At 38.7% G+C, this 20,900-nt stretch overlaps 1 protein-coding gene across 1 annotated transcript; it reads left to right on the top strand.

Moving 5' to 3' along the window:
- The first annotated feature begins 15,589 nt into the window (after positions 1–15,589).
- On the top strand, positions 15,590–20,900 carry LOC124270926. Its single transcript, XM_046705993.1, has 4 exons — positions 15,590–15,763; positions 17,210–17,578; positions 18,462–18,725; positions 19,810–20,900. Exons 1-4 carry the CDS (start codon positions 15,619–15,621, stop codon positions 19,896–19,898), a joined length of 867 nt encoding a protein of 288 aa, XP_046561949.1. The 5' UTR covers positions 15,590–15,618; the 3' UTR covers positions 19,899–20,900.

Raw genomic sequence — 20,900 nt, forward strand, 5'->3', positions numbered from 1 at the left:
CCACTTTATTCTCTCCTGTGCAATTATCCATGGGCTCTTGAGACTTTGGGCACTGAAAGACTTAATGTGAGAAGTAATGTTCATAAATGTTAGCACATTGTTAGATTGATAAAAGATAAATTATGAGTAAATGTTAAGTTTAAATCTTGCTGTGCTTTTTTTGTCACACTAAGTGTATACCCAAGATGTTTATAAAACATGTATAATATGAAGACTTTCAACAGTGTCTAACAGAATCCATCTGCAACCACAATTCTAACCTACAATGTCCTGGCATCCAGAAGTAATGCTGATTCTACACTACTAACTTGTTCCAACTAATACTACTGGTTATGTAGGTATTGCATTACATGACTCCTTGCATAGGATACTGTCTCTGAGCAGAAAGACATTATGTTGAGCACTGAATTCATTCAGACTGCTTTTCAGTCTGTTGTGTATTACTGACCAAAAATGGAAGCAATTCTGGCTATTACATCACATCATTATGGAAGAAAGACCCCAATTCTCTACATCTCCAGGGCTGAGCATTTTGGTAAAGCTGCACTAAATTAATATTGGATCCATTCCCATGCATGGTTTCTCGTGGACTGCAAAGTACCCATCCTTGATTCTCATTAACTTTTTACCAACAAATCAACATAAGGAAACTGGAAACTTAATAGTTACCTCCAGTTTCTTACACTCAGTCATGAAAAATTGGCCTGCCTCTCATATTCTTGATATTGCCAAGCCAACATTGAGGCTTGTTTGTAACTAGCATTCGATTAGTATGCTGGACCTAGTACCCTACTATCAAACTGGCAAATAGAAATCAAAGGCAACTTGAGCTACATATATTTATCTGTAAATACAATCCCTAGAAATATGCAGAATGAAAAACTCTCTGCTGGCAAAATGAATAATTATAACTCAACTACTTATTTGAATTAGGTAACATACATAGATGTCACAGGCATCTTCATATTGTATGTCCTTACATAACAGTCTAACACACTCTCTACCCTATAACATGTCACTCTTTACCATGTTACATCTCAATCCCATAATTTAAACAGTCAATATCCATCCCCACTCGATCAGTGTCAACCATCATCATAAACTCCACCCCACTCTCTACCTTGTGACATCTCCACCCCACTCTCTCTACCCTGTTATATATCCACCCCATTCTCCAACCCTGTCACATCTCCACCCCACTCCCTACCTTGTTACATATCCACCCATGTCCACTCCCCTACACTGTGTTACATATCCACCCCACCCCTACCCCTGTTACATATCCACCCCAATTCCAGTGCCAGTGCCAGTGGTAACCCACATAGAATTGGAATTGAAGTAAAAGGCTTAGCGAACATTTTGATGTATAAGTAAAACTGTACTCACTTTCAGATGTGAACACTTCTGCTATAACAACACACTTCGCTCTAATAATGTTTGTGTTTTGATTCTTGAGGGCGTGTTATCTGATCATGCTGCATTGTTTTCAAAAGGAGGTCATGCTCAAGTAAAACTCTAGATTGCTTGCCACTGTAATCTCTCACGGCTTGTCTTTCGACTGTACCGACTTTTCTTTGGTTTTTCATTAAGTAAATTCCCCTTTTTATGACTGTACATTTATTTTGAACATAGTAAATGTTAAAATGATTCAGAAATTTGATTAAACGGAACTTTATTGAGAGACGTTTTATTTAAATATAAGACTGAGATACGTATGTATTTTCTGATTGATATATGTATTCATATAAGAATGAGCTTAGTATTTATTTATATACTTTTCAAATAAGTATCTATTAATAGAAATAGAGAGGAAATACTATCCTCAATTATCCTTCGGCATTTTACTTTTTTCGCCATTCTGTTAAAGTATTCATGCAATATGATCAGCGGAGATACGTCTAGAAACTTCATCGAACGTCAAGCATTACAAGTTTCAACATAACATCAGCTGTTTGGAACTATTAAACCGAAAAGCAGAACATGTCTTAACTGACAGCAAGTACTGTCTATACAGTAAATGATAAACCAGATTGGTTGGTTGGTTGGTTTGTTGTTTAACGCCGCACTCAGCAATATTCCAGCTATATGGCGGCGATCTGTAAAAATAATATAATATAATAATGTATTTATAAAGCGCCTAATATCCACCATAGAGATGCTCAGCGGCGCAGTGACAATATTAGGAGGGAAATAATTCATATAACTTTACAGAAAGGCAGCAATGAATAGATGGGTCTTTAGCAGAGATTTAAAAGTCCAGATTTAATCGAGTCTGGACCAAACAATCTAGTGATCAACGGCATGAGCATCAATCTACGCAATTGGGATACGATGACATGTGTCAACCAAGTCAGTGAGACTGACCACCCGATCCCGTTAGTCGTCTTTACGACAAGCATGGTTTGCTGGAGACCAATTCTAACCTGGATCTTCAAATACCGACGACAATTGAAGTATGTTGGTGCTGTATTAGCCGGTAAGGTGAGGTTATTTAATAGGTGATGTTGTGTTCAACATTATCTGTGTTTTCCGGAGAGTCTGAGTCGTGCAGATGTAACAAGCATGGTAATATCACATGATGAGTTTAAAACGATATCAGAATAACCTCAGTCTGGATTTCATCCATGAAATCAACACATGGACATGTTCCCAAGTAATATCCCCCAAAGTGGAATATCCCTACAGATTTGAATACTACGATACTGCCGTTTCCACAAATGAAATTTCCGTTTCAATTGCATGTATTTATCTGTGCGAAGAACTGGGTCGAGCATAACATCTCATTTTCCGCATTCATGGCAAAATATTTGAATATTAATAAGGGTTGGCACTTTGTGCAATGCCGAACTTATAAACCTTCCAGTGTTCCAACTTATTTAGAACTATTTATTTTCGCGCCTAACACCAAAGAAATAAGATTAAAAGTGCCTTTTAAACTTGGTAAAATGTCAGATATTCACTTCAAATGTCCTCTGTGAAAGCCGAGTGATAGTAACAAACTGAAGAGTAGGCCAACCATGAATTTCGAAATGAAGGGACTGTTTCGATATTTTCTTAATTCTGAAACTAATAACACTGATTTAATTTCTTTATACAATGTGAGTCATTACGGAAGAATAAACGTAAAAAAATCAATGAAATAATAATGTCATTGGTATGTTTTAAACGCACACCATTCTGACAGTTCTCAGTGACAGTGTCGAATTTCGGGATACGGAATATGCCGAGCGTTGATAATAATTTTACGTCACAAAATCTTCTGACGTCATAGAAAGAAAACGTCACAGAGCAATCGCGCTTCGATACAAGACGTGTTTTGCGTTCACTGTGTTTTCTATGCAGAAATGGCAAACTCATGGTTTCTTAAGGATATTTTATGTCCAACAGAGGAACTTGACTTAGGTAAGTTAATTCTAAACTTCTCTTCACAAACCTTTGACAAGATATCCCTGTACCAAGTCGTGTTTAAATGAGATGTGTTGAAATGTCTTGGCATTAGGGCCTAGATTTTCGACGCTCCCTTATCGCTAAGATAGTCGTAAGTGCCATGCATAAACATTAACTTACTACTATCCTATCGCTAAGAGAGCTTCGAAAATCTAGGCCCAGTGCCGGTGTTCTATCCGTGAAAGATAAAACGTTTGAAACAACTGAACATTTCAGTAACAATATTAATCTCTTCAAAAATATATTTTGAATTGTTTAGACGATTATAAACTATTACCGAGGAAAGAATCATGAGAAATGTATTACTTATTCCTGGATTATTTTACTCCATGTCTGTCTATGTTAAACTACGTATTATGAAATCAATGAAATACAAATGTTCCTCATTGCCTTTAAAATACAATACGATTATACACATACCCACTATGTTTTCAAATACTTTAGGATTGACCTTCATCAAATTGGGAATATGTTTCACTTCAGTAACTCTTGGAACAAAACATGTTTGTTTCTCCTGCTGCCTTGTTTATACAACACGGGCATTTGTCTATTCGGCATGTAGAAGAATTGGTATGTTGATGGATTGTGATTAACAGGTGTGTCTTATTCTATCCAGGTTCCCCGTCAAGTGTAACTCCTCGAATTCAAAGCCAACATAACGTTGCTGCGGAACTATGGAGAAAACATCTTTGTTCCGACAAACAGAGTCCAGAAAGTATTGACGGTGTCATATCACCATCGTCTATCACCCACGTGGACGTATCTACTCCAGCACCGTCGGCATGGCGGAAGCCACCAAAATGTGAAGACAAACTCCTTGGCCATACCATCCGTGGGTACAGATTCCAGCATGTCATTGAATCAGGAGGAACCGCCATCGTATACAAAGTCATCAAAGATGGGAGAACATACGCTGCGAAAGTGTCCCACCGAAATTCATTCGATCCAGAGACAATAATCAAGGCATGGGCCACAGAATTCAGGATTATGAGTCAGCTGAAGCACAAAAATATAATCCAAGCCTATGACCTGTTCACCCACCGCGGACTCCAGGTGATGATAATGGAGTATTTCGATGGCTGCGATCTGGCGGACTTCATTGCCTGGAACAACATCTCGCAGAGACAACGCGCTTTGAAAAAGATCTCAAGACAAGTTCTTAAAGCCATCAAATACGTTCACAAGGAGAACATTGTTCATCGAGATCTGAAACCAGCAAAATATACTAATCGGGAAAGATTTAAAGGTGAAAATAATTGACTTTGGTGGTGCGATGAAGTTGAGGCCGGAAGATACAGTGCAGGCCAGAAAGCCAACCATCAGTACACACCACCAGAGGTACACGCTGGAGAACGCCGGTCAGCAAGTGACATTTGTATGAAGGCTTTCGATATGTGGAGTATTGGTGTAACCTTGTATGAAAGTTGCACAAGAAAGATGCCGTACTTGGGCAACCCCACATTTGGGAAAAGCAGTTCCTTCACTCTGTCCGATTTCAGTGTTTTGGAAAGACGTGACAGAAGGTTACATTCTTTGGTCAAAAAAAATGTTTGGACATGAATCCGGAATCGAGAATCACGGCTAAAACAGCACTTAAACAAAAATATTTCAGGCGTTTCTTTTCTAGATTATTCTAAAATCTGATATTCCTGATCAAACCATTCAAAGCCCCCAGACCGAGAATTCTGCGCCTTAATGTGCCTTCCGAATGTCATCATTGATAACACATATTAAGGGTGATGTCAGCCCAGATTTCTATTGCAAAAGGTCCCCAGTACCTCATGCTTGTTGTAAGAGGCGACTAAAATGGTGGCGACCAGACTCGTCGGATTCTTCTGACTGTGTTCATGGTGCACTCAGGTTGTGGATCGTAGCTCATGCCTACAGTCAACACAAGTCCTGTTGCCCTATCGGATGTTTTACCATACTTGGTAGTATTCTGTAAGATTAGATTACGACTGTGGTGAAACACCATCTACGATTGCATCTGAACCCCAATGTATATATTTCAGTACAAACCATGTTGCCATCGGAAAGTGTTGTGTACATTCGTGTGTTTGTGAGCATTCTTGAGCTGTTGCTTGAGCCAGATCAATAGTGAATGTGTTTTTCATAATTCTGTCTTTCCACTGAAAAAATATTTGTATATATTTCCAACTGTTGCCTGATCGAATGTGTGTTTTATAACCCTGTCTTTCCACTGAAAAATGTTTGTATGTATTTCAACTGTTGCCTGATCGAATGTGTTTTTTCATAATTCTGTCTTTCCAATAAAAAATATTTGTATATATTTCAACTGTTGCCGGATCGAATGTGTTTTGTTTTTTACATAATGATCAATAAACTATTACAATAGATCTGTATCTTCTTTCGTAGTTTATGAATACCATGGCCAGACCCTTTCTTCATAATATCCAAGACATTTCATTTGATGTGTGCACTCATATTCTCTATGATTGCTTTCTGTATTGTCTAAACATCAGCTCCTTGTTCACCTGAAGTTACTGATGTATGACACCTGATACCACCTGTACAGACACCTGCTTTTGTTAATCTGCTGTGGGTTATTTGAGATGGAGATGCTCACATGCACTTGGTCGATGCAGGAATTCGTTTCGTCCTTTGGGGTGCACATAAACCAATGGTCATGAGTTTGAATCCGACCTAGGTTCAACCTGGCGACGTTTCTTGGTTTGTCTGCATCATATCACTATTGTGATGCTCGCTGTGTGTTGACCCTGTATGGGCTTTAGTTTCCAAACACTATATTAAAAGTGCCGACAAAAATGTCTGTGTCAGCCAAAGTTACTACATTTCTGCTAATGGTGATAAAACGTAGGACAGTAACCGACAAAAACGCACGAAATGCATCTTTAAATGCAAACAAAAAACAAAATGTAGGAGACAGGAAATGGAGAAATCGTAGAAATTGATTGACAGCGTGACATCTTCAATGAGAGTTTGAAATGAGATATTTCAATGTTATCTACATTATCATGTAGATAACCATCGACTAACAATTTCACTGGAGTGTGTTTCTAGTCTTAGCCATCACCAATCATTGGTGAACAGTGAACGCTGATCTTTGCCCGGCACTTAAGAATGGTTATATAATGAACACTACATAATCATAATTAAACTGTTATTAGCAGTATACAGAAGATTACCTGGAAATATGCAAACTGTTATTTCGACGGTGGCGACAAAGAATTAAGTGTAAAACTGGTAAGCAAAGTAGACTGTTTATTACATTTAAAAAATGACATCATCTATATATATCATGTGTTCGATAGCCAACTGATATAGTGGTATGGCGTATAGTGAATGTATTGGCACTACGTATGGTTCAACAACATACATGTATATAGATTCAAGACACACACATATTCCTAATAACATTAGGCGAACAAAAGAGAAGTACTTACAAAGAAACGTGCACGGTTTCGGGTTTAGACATCACGACATATGACAGTCGATTCCAGTAACAGTCTCTATACGTGAAAAAATAGTTCTAGACATTGTACTTACAGAAAGAACGCTCCACACACAGTGTTCGGGTTTGTGGAACATATAAACTATGGACAGTCATTAACTGCTTTAGATGAATATACATATTAAAACATTAGGTAGAAGACATGAAAAACTTGAATCAAACTTGAATGGGCACCTTAAATTTTTCGAGTAACGTAAAGCTTTTGAAAGAATAGTTTAACAGCTAACTATTTAACTAGGTTAACGCCTACCCTCCACATTTATCAACTCGAACTTACTGATGAGTAGAACTAATTATTACGTAAAAAATAACGGCATCTGATGGTATGACCGGTGTTAAGGTCTCCACACATTGTTTACGGGTTGAAGGTTGTATTAACAGGCGTGCTTTAGTATATGTTGGAGCATATCCCGAGACCTGTTGGTAAAGAACATTTGCCTTATCTGAACAGCAGCCAGATTTCCCGTGTGGAGTAGTCACCATCGATGTCACCAAACTGACCACCTGGTACGAGTCAGACATAATTGTTTTGTTGTCCTGAAACATGAATCGCTGAAAGATACACGAACTTTGCTGAACATCAAAATACATAAAATGTCAGTGTATATTGTCGCAAAGATTTCGTTTAGAAATTGCCAAACAATGTTTCACATCACTCGAGAAGTAATTCATCCAGCGTCTATGTGGAAAGAGTTCCGCCCGTAACCCCCTTTTTCATCATTCTATGCCTAAGATTTACAGGAAGAATAGATGATTTTTATAGCAAGCGTACATTAACCCTAAACCTATAACATAATGCTAAACGTAAACCCTAAACCTCAACCCTAACCCCTCCACGATATAATCATAACAAATAGAATACATTTCAAGAGGGGGTTACGGGCGGAACTCTTACCGCATATGTTCCATATCTCATCAATAAGTATTAATCTTAATTAAGCTTTTACCTGCATTTGGCATATGTAACCTTCTGGTAGTCGGGATTGATGACGAAACAGTCGCCGCCATTCAGCCAGAACCTGCGCAGTGCAAACTTCCGGGACAGACATATTGGTTTAGAAGTGGGTACAGGCTTAGTAACACGAACGGTGTTTACGATTTTAGGTTGAACGACAAGTGCTAATTTAGGATGGACAAGGTGTGCTGGCTTAGGTTGAACGGCAAATACTGGTTTGCGCTGTTCGTGATGCACTGGAGACGGATGGATGGGAGACCCTGGTTTCGGATCAACACCGAGCACACGCTTGTTTTTGGCAAAAGGCACGAGTGAGGGGTGAAGGGGGTGCACTGGTTTGGGGTCGATGACAAGCACTGGCTTGCGTTTGGCAAAAGGCACTGGCGTAGGACGGATGGGATGCGCTGGTTCAGGGTCCACCACAAGCCCTGGCTTTCGTTGGACATATTGTGCTGGTGCAGGGTTGGGCTCGAGTCCTCTGTAGTAAGGATACACCTGTCTGTAGATGGGGTAGAAACCATACGACCTGAAACCGTAAACTCAAACTGTATATAAAGTATAACAGATCATCATACATAAAACCAGACATGGTTAAAAGAACTGTAATCAGTCCCAATAACACTCTACGTTGGCTCAGAAGGTTCTTCCCAAGTGACCTGAATACGAAAGAATCCCGAAGTGTTGTATTAAGTGTCATCAACTTGATATTCTGTATATCCAATGATATGAAAATCATTTAACTTCAGGGTGCATCCACTGACTATTATTATTTAACAATCAGTTTACCTCTTATGAAGCCGTTTTCCATTCTCGCTGTAAGGAGTCCTGTATTCTGGGTTAGGGCGGGGAAGGTGTCAGGATCAAACAGTACTGGGCGCAGGTAGGGGCGCTTCACAAGCTCCTCTTCAATGTCGGACCTGCAAGATATACCATGGCGTGTCAGCTTGTGGAAGGAGTGACTGAGTTTTGTTTTACGCCGCTTTTAGCAATATTCCAGCAATATCACGGCGGGGGACACCAGAAATGGGCTTCACACACTGTCCCCATGTGAGGAATCGAACCCGGGTCTTCGGCGTGACGAGCGAACGCTTTAACCACTAGACTACCCCCTCCGCCCCTGATGTGGAAGGAAGACTCCATAGTTATGCATTACTTGCACGTTTACCACGTTTAAACAAATGAGCACAGAAACAGAAGAAAACATATGTGTATCTGTAGTCAACCAGACAAGTGGATATATGTTTTACAGGATTGAGAACAAATCTGCATAAACCCATTGGCATGACAACAAAGGTATATAATACACGTTGGTGGCCTGATTATGGATGACTGCCATTTATATCCATGCGTTAATTTATGAAAAGAATTGAAAATCAAAATGAAATTGTAGTTATGGTAAGGTAGATATGGTTTCGTCTTGAAAAGTGTGTGTGTGGGGCTAACCCCTCAAGCCCTCCCCTTTGTTATACATACATAACCATACAAATCCTTCTAATAATGATACTTTAATAAGGCAGTATTTCGTTCTCTCACAGTTTCCGTTAAGATTTTAAATAATATAACTGTCGCACATTACTTTAGTCGTTGTACGCCAAAAAGTGGTGAAAATATACTCTCTTTTTTTAACGCAAAACGAAACATTCGGAAAACGAATACTTTGCAGTGTCCTTGGTATCCCCTTAGTATTTGCATTTGAATTTATCACCAAAACTGTGTTCGTCGGGAGATATTGCTTGTGTGAGATCAATCGATATAGGAGATATCATTTGGACATCTCATTGGACACCCTCGTGTCTTCTGATATCAAATATATCAACACTCGTTGATAAAAGTTAAAATATCCTCGGCAAGCCTCGGGTATTTGTAACTCGTGGTGATATATTTGATATCAAAAGACACTCGGATGAGATTCTCTGTTTACATAAACAGATCGGACATTTAATATTCTACATCTCTGAGTAACTCCATATCCGGAGGTAGATCCATTGCCGCGCACAACGATCACTTATCAAATCTATTGAAATGTTCGTTAGGTAAACAACAGGCGACCCGTGAAGATCCGGGGTAGAATAGGTCTTCAGCAACCCATCCTTGCCACAAAAGGCGATTATACTTGTCGTAAGAGGCGACTAACGGGATCGGGTGGTCAGGCTCGCTGACTTAGTTGACATGTCATCGGTTCCCAATTGCGCAGATCGATGCTCATGCTGTTGCTCACCGGATTGTCTGGTCCAGACTCGATTATTTACAGACCGCCGCCATATAGCTGGAATATTGCTGAGTGCGGCGTAAAACTATACTCACTCACTCACTCACTCACTAAACACTTACCCAGCCAGCCGGTAAAGCAGCCATGTTATGACCGAAATATATTTCCCCAAGTTGGCACTCCGGTATTAATCACGGTAACAGGTAGCTGACCACAAACACACGGCATAATACGGACCATAACGATATATGTGTATTTCGGTACAGCTACGAATTCATATGTTCTAATACAGGTTCTTGAAGCGATACCTACGCAGGATAGCCATGTCTGGAGTCCGAGAGTTTGGTTTGAACTGATCTGTCATGGTAGACAAAACAGTCTTTCCTGGGGGTCACGTCATCAGGTTGATGACTATCGCCAAATCCTGGACGGACACCCGCCAACGCCAGCACCAGAACATACACCTACAACAACATATTCCGGTATCTGTGAAAGAGGAAACAATCCTTAGCACATGTGGATATAAAATCATCTCACGGTGTGCCATGCTGTAATTTTCTTTATACAAATACAGAAAATCAAATTAGGTCCACATACTATCAAAACGGAGCCTCTATTAAACAGTGAATTAGAATAAAACTTGCAATAGAATTATGTCATCAATGTTCGTATCTACCTGCCTATGCTCTTAATAAGAGTGTTCAATAAATCGGTCACAGTGATAAACAAAATAATGGTGTTCAAACAGTCATTCTACAATATCTGGCCGTGACTCATCGCAAGGACTGCTGTCATTTATTGTGTTTATCAAACATGCATAGTGTTTCTGGGGACTTCTAATACCGACACTGCCTGGTTTCAATAGTGACTTTTTGATAACCCAATATCAGTCACAGAGCCCCTATGTTGAAGCAATAGAAAAGGAAGAGGACATGTATCTATTTTACTTGAATTAACATTGATCATTATTTTCTTAAAGGAGAAGGGAAGGGTGGTTTTGGAATCGGGGTGGAGCATATTGTCTAGGAGGGCGTCGCTGTACATCTTTTTTTTATAATACAAACCAATCATAGCGATTTGAAACTAGGATCGTTTGTTAAACAACTTTTATCCTAAGTTGAATAAAATTCTGAGATTTAAATGTTCAGTTGGCAACGTAAAAAAATTTAGGAGGATTCGCAATTTTTATTTTATTTTATTTTATTTACATTTTTGTTTAAACTGAAATTCATCGGTACGTTTTCACTGCAAACAGACTATAGCTAAATGATAATTATCTATATCACTGTGACCGTTCCTCCGACATTAAGCTTGCACGCCTCGATAGAACCGAAATAGTGTATAAAGCGGCGTAAAACACCACTCATTCACTGCGTGCTTCGCGCAAACACACACATTTCCCAGTCCATACTCGATTTTTGTCTCTGCTCCCTACACTATAGCCAGTGGGACGGCGTCATCCGAGCGACATATTTCCTCAGTAGCAACTATACATATTTATAGGGATGTATAACCCCAATTGGCGTGGGCGTGACAATATACAATGTTCAAAGACAAGGACAGTTGCTTGGTGATGCATCCATTTTATGGTCGCTGCTTAAGGAAACATGTCTCATATTTCCTTGCTGTCTAGTGCATTATCTATTAGAAATTGAAGTTTAAATTATTATAGATATTGAGCTGAATTTGGAAGTTAATTTTCTCATGATTTGTTAGCTAATAATAACCTTTCCAAAACAAATGCAGTAGGTTTTACTCGCTTTGAAGGGACATGGAGTTTTTTGTTCGATTAATTCAGGCATTCAGTGCATGTGCAAACTTTGAACCGTTTCTTTCTGAGATGGAATATATCGGAAAGATGCCTTTCTTTGCACACGAAACTACATATGAAAAATACAAAACGTAGTTATCTAAATATTTTCAACGCATAGACGAATAAGAAATCATAAAGTATCATTTTCATCACAAGGGAAGGGGTGGGTGTCAGCATTCAATAATACAACGACTATACTCTTTTGACAAAGAGATCATGCAGCACAGTCTAATTCAATTTAAAACATCAAAATATGAGTTAATTTTTTCATATATAAGCATAAGTTGCAACTAGATGATCAGTTGTACTGTTAAGCAAACAGTGTAATATTAGATCAAATTGTAAAATTCATGCATACATTAATGTTCTTAGTATCTGCCTTGCTAAAACTGACCTTTGCGAAAGATTAAATATGCTTTCTCCTTACAGAAGAGACGAAAGAGTATTTTACAACTCATTTTCTTTCATGTACTATCAGTTTGTATGGTAGTAACAGTTGAGTAGGAGGATATAGGCAATTTGCAATATCCGAAAAAGAATACCCGAAGAAGTGACTCACCAGCATGATTCTGCTCCTGCAGTCTCCGCGGAACCTCGAACTACATGTACCATGTCCTTGCTCTGCTTTTATAATCAGCCCCGACAATGTCGTAAACCGGACCTCATTCCATGTGTCACCGTCATGAATATATAAAATGTTGGGATCGTAGGTGGAATAAATACTGCAATAATCGTAGGCGGAATATACAGAATTACTTATATCATCAATAGGCGTTAGAATTTGGTACGCTTTCTTAAAAGCCTGCATTCAAGCAGGTACAAATTTATAAAGGTACATATATTGGAGGGAGGTAAATCATCAATTACAGAACAGAACAGAATTTTATTCTAAAAAACCCCACAAAAAGTGATATAGAGAACATGACAGGACTGATAAACTGATGAGTTTCAGTTTTACGCCGCTTTTAGCAATATTCCAAGCGGTGTTTTATATCACGGTAGGGGGATAATTTGAGAATGGCTGGTTAATAATGCCCATGTGGGGATTCGAATAAGGTTACGTGACGATTCACACAGTTAACCATGGAAAAAATACCCAAGCTGCCATATGATATAGAGAACATACAGGTATGTATAAATATAAATAAAACATTTAGATGATATCATTTGAAGAGGAACAAACGGTGTTTTATATAGTTGGATAATCTGAGAATGAGTGGTTGATAATGACATTTCATGAGAAAAATTCCTAGATTGTACAAACTGATCTAAAAGGGTCCTCTGTATATTATTCTTGAACAAAGTAACGTTATTAACATATTGAGAGACCCATACATAAGACATTCCAGTTTCATCTAAAATAGCTTTTACATTATTTAATAAAACGAAATTAGAATTGTTGGTATTAACCATCAAATTGTACACAAGGCTGTAGATGATATGAGATAACTTATCAATAGGTTGTAATAGTTTAGCCCAATAGGAAATCACTTTAACTTTAACATTAATCGAGAGGGGGAAACGCCCCAATGCTCCATAAACCATAAAGTCTGGTGTTGATTGTTTAACATTTAAAATATATTTACAAAACGAAGATGTACACGACGTTCCAAAAGTTTAACATTTTCATAATCCCGGACCTCAGCACCACATAACAAAACGGGTTGAACAAGTTGGAGTCTGTGTCCGCATTTCCTGACGTCAAATACAGTTACACTTCAGAATTATCAACGCATGATAACGAAATCACTGATATATTTGTTTGTTTGTCTATTTGTTTTAACGCTACTCGGCAGTATTCCACCAAAATGAAGGCAGTCTGAGAATAGCCGACTCTGGACCTGACAATCCAGTGATTGGCATCAATCTATACCACTGGTATACGATAACATCAACCAAGTAACTGCTGTCAACCAAGTCAGGGAGCCTGACCACCCGATCCCCTTAGCCACCTCATACGACAAGCGTGAGTGGCTGAATAACAATTCTAACACCGGATTTTCGAGAGTTCATAAATGTATTCACTGGAAAGTAACGCAAATAACATTAGAGATTACTTTGCTGCGTCGTAAGACGGCAATCCTTATAATATGATACTTCTTTAAAGATCCATACCGAGGGCTCCTAACAGAGTGACACGACGTTTTAATTTACAATGCAACCTCGTGAATCCAGACCAACTTCCTCTCTCCCAGGTCAAGAATAGCGATAGTGGTTGTACAACACATTTACAGGACGCGTGTATGACGTGTGTACCATTTAAATTAGTTAAATATTAACAATATTCAATGAGAGGATAATCTTGTTATTGGAATGAAACTCAATTAATCTCTGCCTTACAAAGATTACGAGAAGTAAAATTCAAAACTTTGAATAATTGGGTAATATGTTACTATACTTAGTCCATAACACCTCGGATAAGATTATATTATTCATATCGCCTGGTTATACAGAAATCACGCATTGTTGACGATGTACCTTACTGATCTGATACAGTGGAACACACACGGACGTAGACAAACAACTTATATGTTTGATTCTGGGCATTAACACGCTTCCTGTTTGGTGAGTGTTGTATTTATATGTATACTGCCGTTATGTACGCTTAAACAATAAACATGGCAGTGATCACTTTTTTATTGCGTGTTGCCCTTAAAGGTTTCTAATACTGGCATGTTTAACACAGAGTGCCTGCTAGACAGCATTCTATAGCCCGAGTTACCTGGTCCTCCTATTACCTGTTCCAGACGAGGGGGCGTATAATAAATCTATAATAAATGTTAGGGACTGGTTCTGTGGTTCATGTGCTTGTATACCGTTCCTAAGTTTGTTTTGTACACATTTGTTTTATGTTAAATACAACGTTTTGTCCGTTTATTGTCAATCTGACTGCCAAAATGCAGGATGTAAAAGGTTTCTTATGCAAAATTTTCTTTGTATACATTACATACAGAAATAGGTTGAAAATATATAATCAATCACTAGAAAGTAATTGAAAATCAATTCTGGCTTGTCTGTCTGTCTGTCATACATTTGACTTTTTAAAATATATTTTAGCAGATAAATATGACGACTAAGATAAATACTAGGTTTTCAAAGCCGTCGGCGAATGCATGTTCCCTTAAGCCCAGTGGTGGAATGTGACAAATCTGAACAATACATGAAAGTTTAAGGTATAAAAGCTATGGCCTATGAATATTTGAGCCAGGATGACAAAGCCAGAGGTTGATAACTTAAGCAGCGGCCATGCAGTCGAGGTACATAATGTAATACCAAGCCACAATTACCATATATTGCAACTCCATGTTTTATGCAAACGACACAAAGGGTGTCCCTGGATAATAGTGTTTGTGTTGGCTCGCAGTTATGCATATATTTTTAAATAAAATTTAACATCTATAGATTCTATTCTCGACTAAATTAAAATTAACTCCCATTTGTCTTTTCGGTAAATGTAACCTATTATACTATTGTTATTATTTTGATCAACTGAAAATAATAGTAATTTGGTATAATGTGGTATATATGTTTAAACCTTTTGGGCTCTCCCGGTACAAAATTCACCAACGGGCTCCGGGACTAATGTACTGAAATGAGTTACAAAGTCACACGCCTGAATCCGGAAGTGTATTCAAGGTGACGTCACACCTACCTTCTATGACGTCATGCATATTGTCGATGTCGCTCGATGACATTGTTGCATGTGGCTGAATGTTACAATGCCTCGAGCAATCGTGAAGGAGATTCCTTCCAAATTTGTGAGACTAATCCCCTGTCTCTCTGTAAAGGAGGCCTGGTCCCATATAGCGCAATACATCATCAACGACCTCATTCTGTATGGAGGAGGTGAGTCTGTATGTCCATGATAATGTCCATGCTAGCTCCCGATTACTTTCTATATAAGCATAATTTGAACAAATGTCAATGATGTGAATCGATAAGAAAAGACTGTATTCTGAGTAGTGGTGTTCCGATTAATTGAAATAATCGAAGATTGGTTGCAGTGACCAAACGACCAAGCAATTGATCACATTTTCTCATAATCGAACATAAACGATTTTGGAACTACTGTTTTAGTCTTTAAAATACTTGACAATGGAACATATCGTTGAAGTGTCAGGGCCTGAAAACGTGTTTAATTCTTAGAAAACTCACTTCACTAACTGAAAAGCCATGACTGAATACTTCTTAAAGACTCCAGGAAGTTTATGTTCATGATATATTAGTCTTCACTTTAAAGTAGCAAGTTGCATCATGTTATTCATATCTGTAATAACAACCTGGATAGGAAAATCTGAAAAATGATGCTAACCAATTTTTTTTCGATGATTGTTCGTTGGTTTTGAATCAATCATCAATAGTGAGATTTCAGCCAATTCCCAACACTAATAATGAGGAGTAAACTTCATTGCTGTCAGCGCGTTATCTACAGTCTTAAATGAAATCCATGCGCCTCGTCTTCTGAGCAGCAAATTGCCCAGTGACACGGTCTATATTTGCTGGCATGTCTCTGTGGACATGGATAAGTGCAAGTTATGACATACGGACATCACCCTTGGTGGACCGAAGGTACGCATTGATCATCCTCATTGCACTGAAGGATCTCTCGCTTGATTTTAATGTCAAAAACCTTTCTTCAAATGCCTCAGAAGATCTCTTGGAATATAATAACATATCTTATCCTTACTTGTAATAGTAATACTATATTTATTTACATATATCCCAATCTTTCATTTATTCGTTGGTTTCTGGCAACTTTCTGCCCTACAATAGTTTAAAGGGATACACGTATTTTTAAAGATTCTATTTTGACCCCTTTTTCTATTTTCAACGCCAACAAGTAACACAAAAACGGTTTAAAGATAATATAAGGCTTCATGATAAGTGTCCTTTTCACGAAAGCTATGGGACCCCGTGAAGATCCGGGTTAGAATTGATCTTCAGCAACCCATGCTTGTCGTAAGAGGCGACTAACGGCTCGCTCACTGGGTTGACACATGTCATCGTATCCCAAGTGCGTAGAGTGATGCTCATGATGTTGATCACTGGATTGTCTGTTCCAGGCTCGATTATTTACAAACCGCCGTCATATAACTTGAATATTGCTGAATTAAACAACAAACAAAGAAATATATTAAAGGACTACTGTGTAACATAATGAGAGTTACGACTGTGTTGCGAAACGGGCGCACCCTTATTATTTCAGGTAAAGGGTTTCAAGCGTGCTCAGTGTACCTCCTTCGTTTACGCTCGGGATAGGTCATTTTCACCATGTGTTTGTTTATATTTTAGCAAAATGTGAGTTTATGGCTGTCAAGTATATCGGCGATGGCCCTCGTTACGACCTTGGAGCGGTTATTCTCCTGAAGGACAGATCGCTGAAAGAAAGACTCCTGTTTCGATCGCCCAAGGCTCGACCAGTGTGTATGCTTGAGGACATCCTAGTTTCACCAGAGGACATCTCCACAGAAGTGTCGTCTGCTATGAAGAGAGGCACAAATGCTTCCTTGAGAATGAGCTACGGTTCCTACAGTGGCAAGGACACATCTCAGCGAGCCAGCAAACGGGTTTTCCTTACTTTTAGCAACTGCAAGCGGCAGGTGTTGGACCGTATCGAGATGCTGAAGGGCACCATTATAGATCTCTTTGCGTGCGATGCATGTAAGTTGTGTCACGGCTGTGTTACGTTACGTGTCGTTCTGATCATGTTTCTGTTACGTCGAAAGTTACGTTTTGTTTAATGCCTCTGGTTAAACATTGTCTCAGCGAAGGTGAAAGTTATGGATGTCTTCTGTAATATGAGGAATTTTTCTTGGGTTCTAACCTAGGTTCTTAGATTTATTTCAAAAAGGGACGCAAATGTGCATAGTGCGGGGCATCAGCTGGCATTGACCCAGGTTCCTGACCGTGTCATGAGCAATGACAACAAAGACACATGTAACACAGTGGGAGGAATAACTGACAAAGCTAATTTATAAAATTATTATCCAAGGAAAATATACTGAGAATACCAAATATCCTATTTTTGAATTTCTGGAGTAAAGCTACTTTTGAAGAAACTGACATATCGAGAAGATGTATTGTCTTGCCTCGACAGGGTTTCCAATAAAGCTACTGTAAAAAAATATTTTTCATTGTTTTCACACAAAAAAGTTGCATGACTTATTTGTGTGAAAACAATGAAAAATATTTTCTTACACTCTTTCTTACACTTTTATTATACTACTACCCCTAAAGGCCAATTTTAACATTTTTTTCTACATTTGATAACATCGTTGGATTGGACTAATTAATTTCCGCGTTCTAAATGTTATATCTATTCTACCCTGTGGCAAACCGTTTAGTAAGTGGGTGAATTAGGAATAACACGTTTTAATCGGTAATATCAGGGCTTGGTAGATCAGCAAGGAAATAATCAAACAAATGACGTCTGTGGTAGGTGTTTACCACTTTCATGACTTGGGAACCTTGTACTGCAAATTATAACGCCTCCGACCCCTGGGCCCCTAAGTCGCAGCATTAAACACACTGTACTCTTTTTCAGTCGGTTTCAACGTGGAGAACTTGTATCTGGTTACTGACGTCATCTACAGCCAGGACATCTACTTCAGAGTGACATACAATGGCGAAAGCGTCGAGTTCAGGAAAGACATCCGTTGGCCAATCGCCTTCAAACTGTCCAAATTCACTATCCTGTACGACTCTGTGCTTGGTGAAATACAAAGCATCCCAAAAGGAATAAAGGTCAACTGGCGGGATTATCTTAATCTCCAGGTGGTTCGAGTGTCATTCATCGGTGACCGTGAGCGTGAGTATATTTGGAAATAACTGTCTTTATAGAGTTGTCTCCCCTGAATTGTGTAACGTAGACCGGCTTTGCGGACCTCTCAATTATCTTGTCAATCGCTCATGTTTTTGCTGAACATTATTTTCTGTATCTCCCTGTCACCTTTTAGTATGGTACTTTTTAAAAATTCTAATTAAGCTGGGGCGATGGGATAACCTAGTGTGTGAAGCCCATTTCTGGTGTCCGCCGCCGTGATGTTGCTGAAATATTGCTACAAGCGGCGTAAAACCCAACTCGCTCACTCTAATTAAGCTGAGTTAATGTGCAGGGAGCATACATGGCTTCTGTTGATCTTTGTCTTCCTTAAACTATAATCCCAGTAATTTAACATGGACATATTATTCAGGAACATGCGATATGCGAAACTTGACGATGTATCAGAACAATAATTTGAAGCTGGTTCTTCACTTCATTAGGGATTTGCTGTGCATCATTACCCCAGAAACCCATGACTGTTGGTTCGAAGCCCGATTCGCCCTGAGCATGTGTCCAGGCTTGTTTCACCAAAGTAGTCTGGGCTGTGAGATCTGCATCACTTCCGGCCTTCCTCCCAAATAAGTTGACACATCAGGATATAACCCATCCTCGATAATCTCCAGGGTATACGTCACGATAGTGGAGAGTGATCGTAACGTATACCCTGGAGATTATCGAGGATGGATATAACTGAAATACCGTTGAAACTCGCTGTTAAATTATGCGTGCAATATTATACAGCTATGCTGTCAGACTATCACTGCAATGATACCACTTTACAAAATTACATTCAATCATATCCTAGTGTGTCGAAAAGCAGTATTAACACAACGTCGAGTCAAGAGGTATTTTACTGTATTGACAGTAAATATAAGCATTTATCATACGGGAAGAAAATCAACATTTTAATCTGTAATTTGATTGTATATTTTCAAAAGGAAAACACGGAAATAGCCGAGTGAATGTGTTGATGATACGGAAATATTTCTTTTGTTGGAAGAATAATTGGCGACATTGTCATAGTCATAGGTAACGAATAATACGTATTATATTTTGTGTTATTTAACAGGTGGCTACGGTGACGACATGCTGCGTGTTGCTCGACGACGTCGTCGGGACCGGGAACTCCGTGCTCGGCATGATGGTAGAATCTCATGATTCTGAAAATTTTCTCTTAAGAGTTTAATATTTGTGTAGCATTCCAATATTATTTATACGGTACCTCACACCTTGACTTGTTTACATGCTAAGACACATGGTTGCTTGAAAACAGTTGCCTTGATATCATATCTTCATATGTTGTTATTGTGTTTAGCGCTTACTATGTTGTACAACTATGGGTGAGAGATTCTCGTTACAACAGATCATAAATGCTACTTTGCTTGTTTTCACGTTACTTTTCATGTGATATATATTTTAGATAAACGCACTTGAAGGTGGGTGGGTTGTTTAAGTTAATAAATTTCAGGTTTGTCTTAATGCCAGATTAAGAGATATGCGGCATGATGTCAGGGTCTGTGTAAATGACAAGAAAGAAACTAGATATATGGCTTATGTGTTGGTTAGATTTATGGCCTTTGGTTAGTTATCGGTTATGTGCGATTTTCGCTTGGGGCAAGTGGTGACATCTCTATCTGGACATCCATAAGGCTGAAAACAAAATTCACGCTGGGGCAAAACATCTGTAACATCTTAAATATATACGTTATATATCTTTTCAACCAAAGGTTGGAACTGGCTTATACTTCTTACCCGTGTGTCTAACGATCGTTCCAACATCTCTATTTTATGTTTTTATGACCAATAGGTATTACAAAAGCGAGCGTCAAGTAATTGTGAGATGGTATAGGAAATAGTTATTATTGTGCTCATATGAGCACCACATAGCAACCTTACAGTGAACTGCCCATTCTGTTTCCTGGTGTACTCGCTTAAGGCGTGCAACAAGCTGTTGTTTTGGATTGCTTCCTTCAACTTCAACTCGGTTTTGTTTGCAATCAAGTTATGATATCTATATCTTCAAGGGGATTGTTTTCATAATATAACAGCACGAAGACCTGGATTTAATTACATTTGGGCAAAGTAGACTTTAACGTGTTTATCCTCTGTCTTCGGAATCATTTCCTATTGTAGGGTTACAGAACTATATCACATTTTTGT

This window comes from Haliotis rubra, unplaced genomic scaffold (genome assembly GCF_003918875.1).
Source record: "Haliotis rubra isolate DU_JTF1 unplaced genomic scaffold, ASM391887v1 Scf1020, whole genome shotgun sequence".
In the NCBI taxonomy this organism is placed as follows: domain Eukaryota; kingdom Metazoa; phylum Mollusca; class Gastropoda; order Lepetellida; family Haliotidae; genus Haliotis; species Haliotis rubra.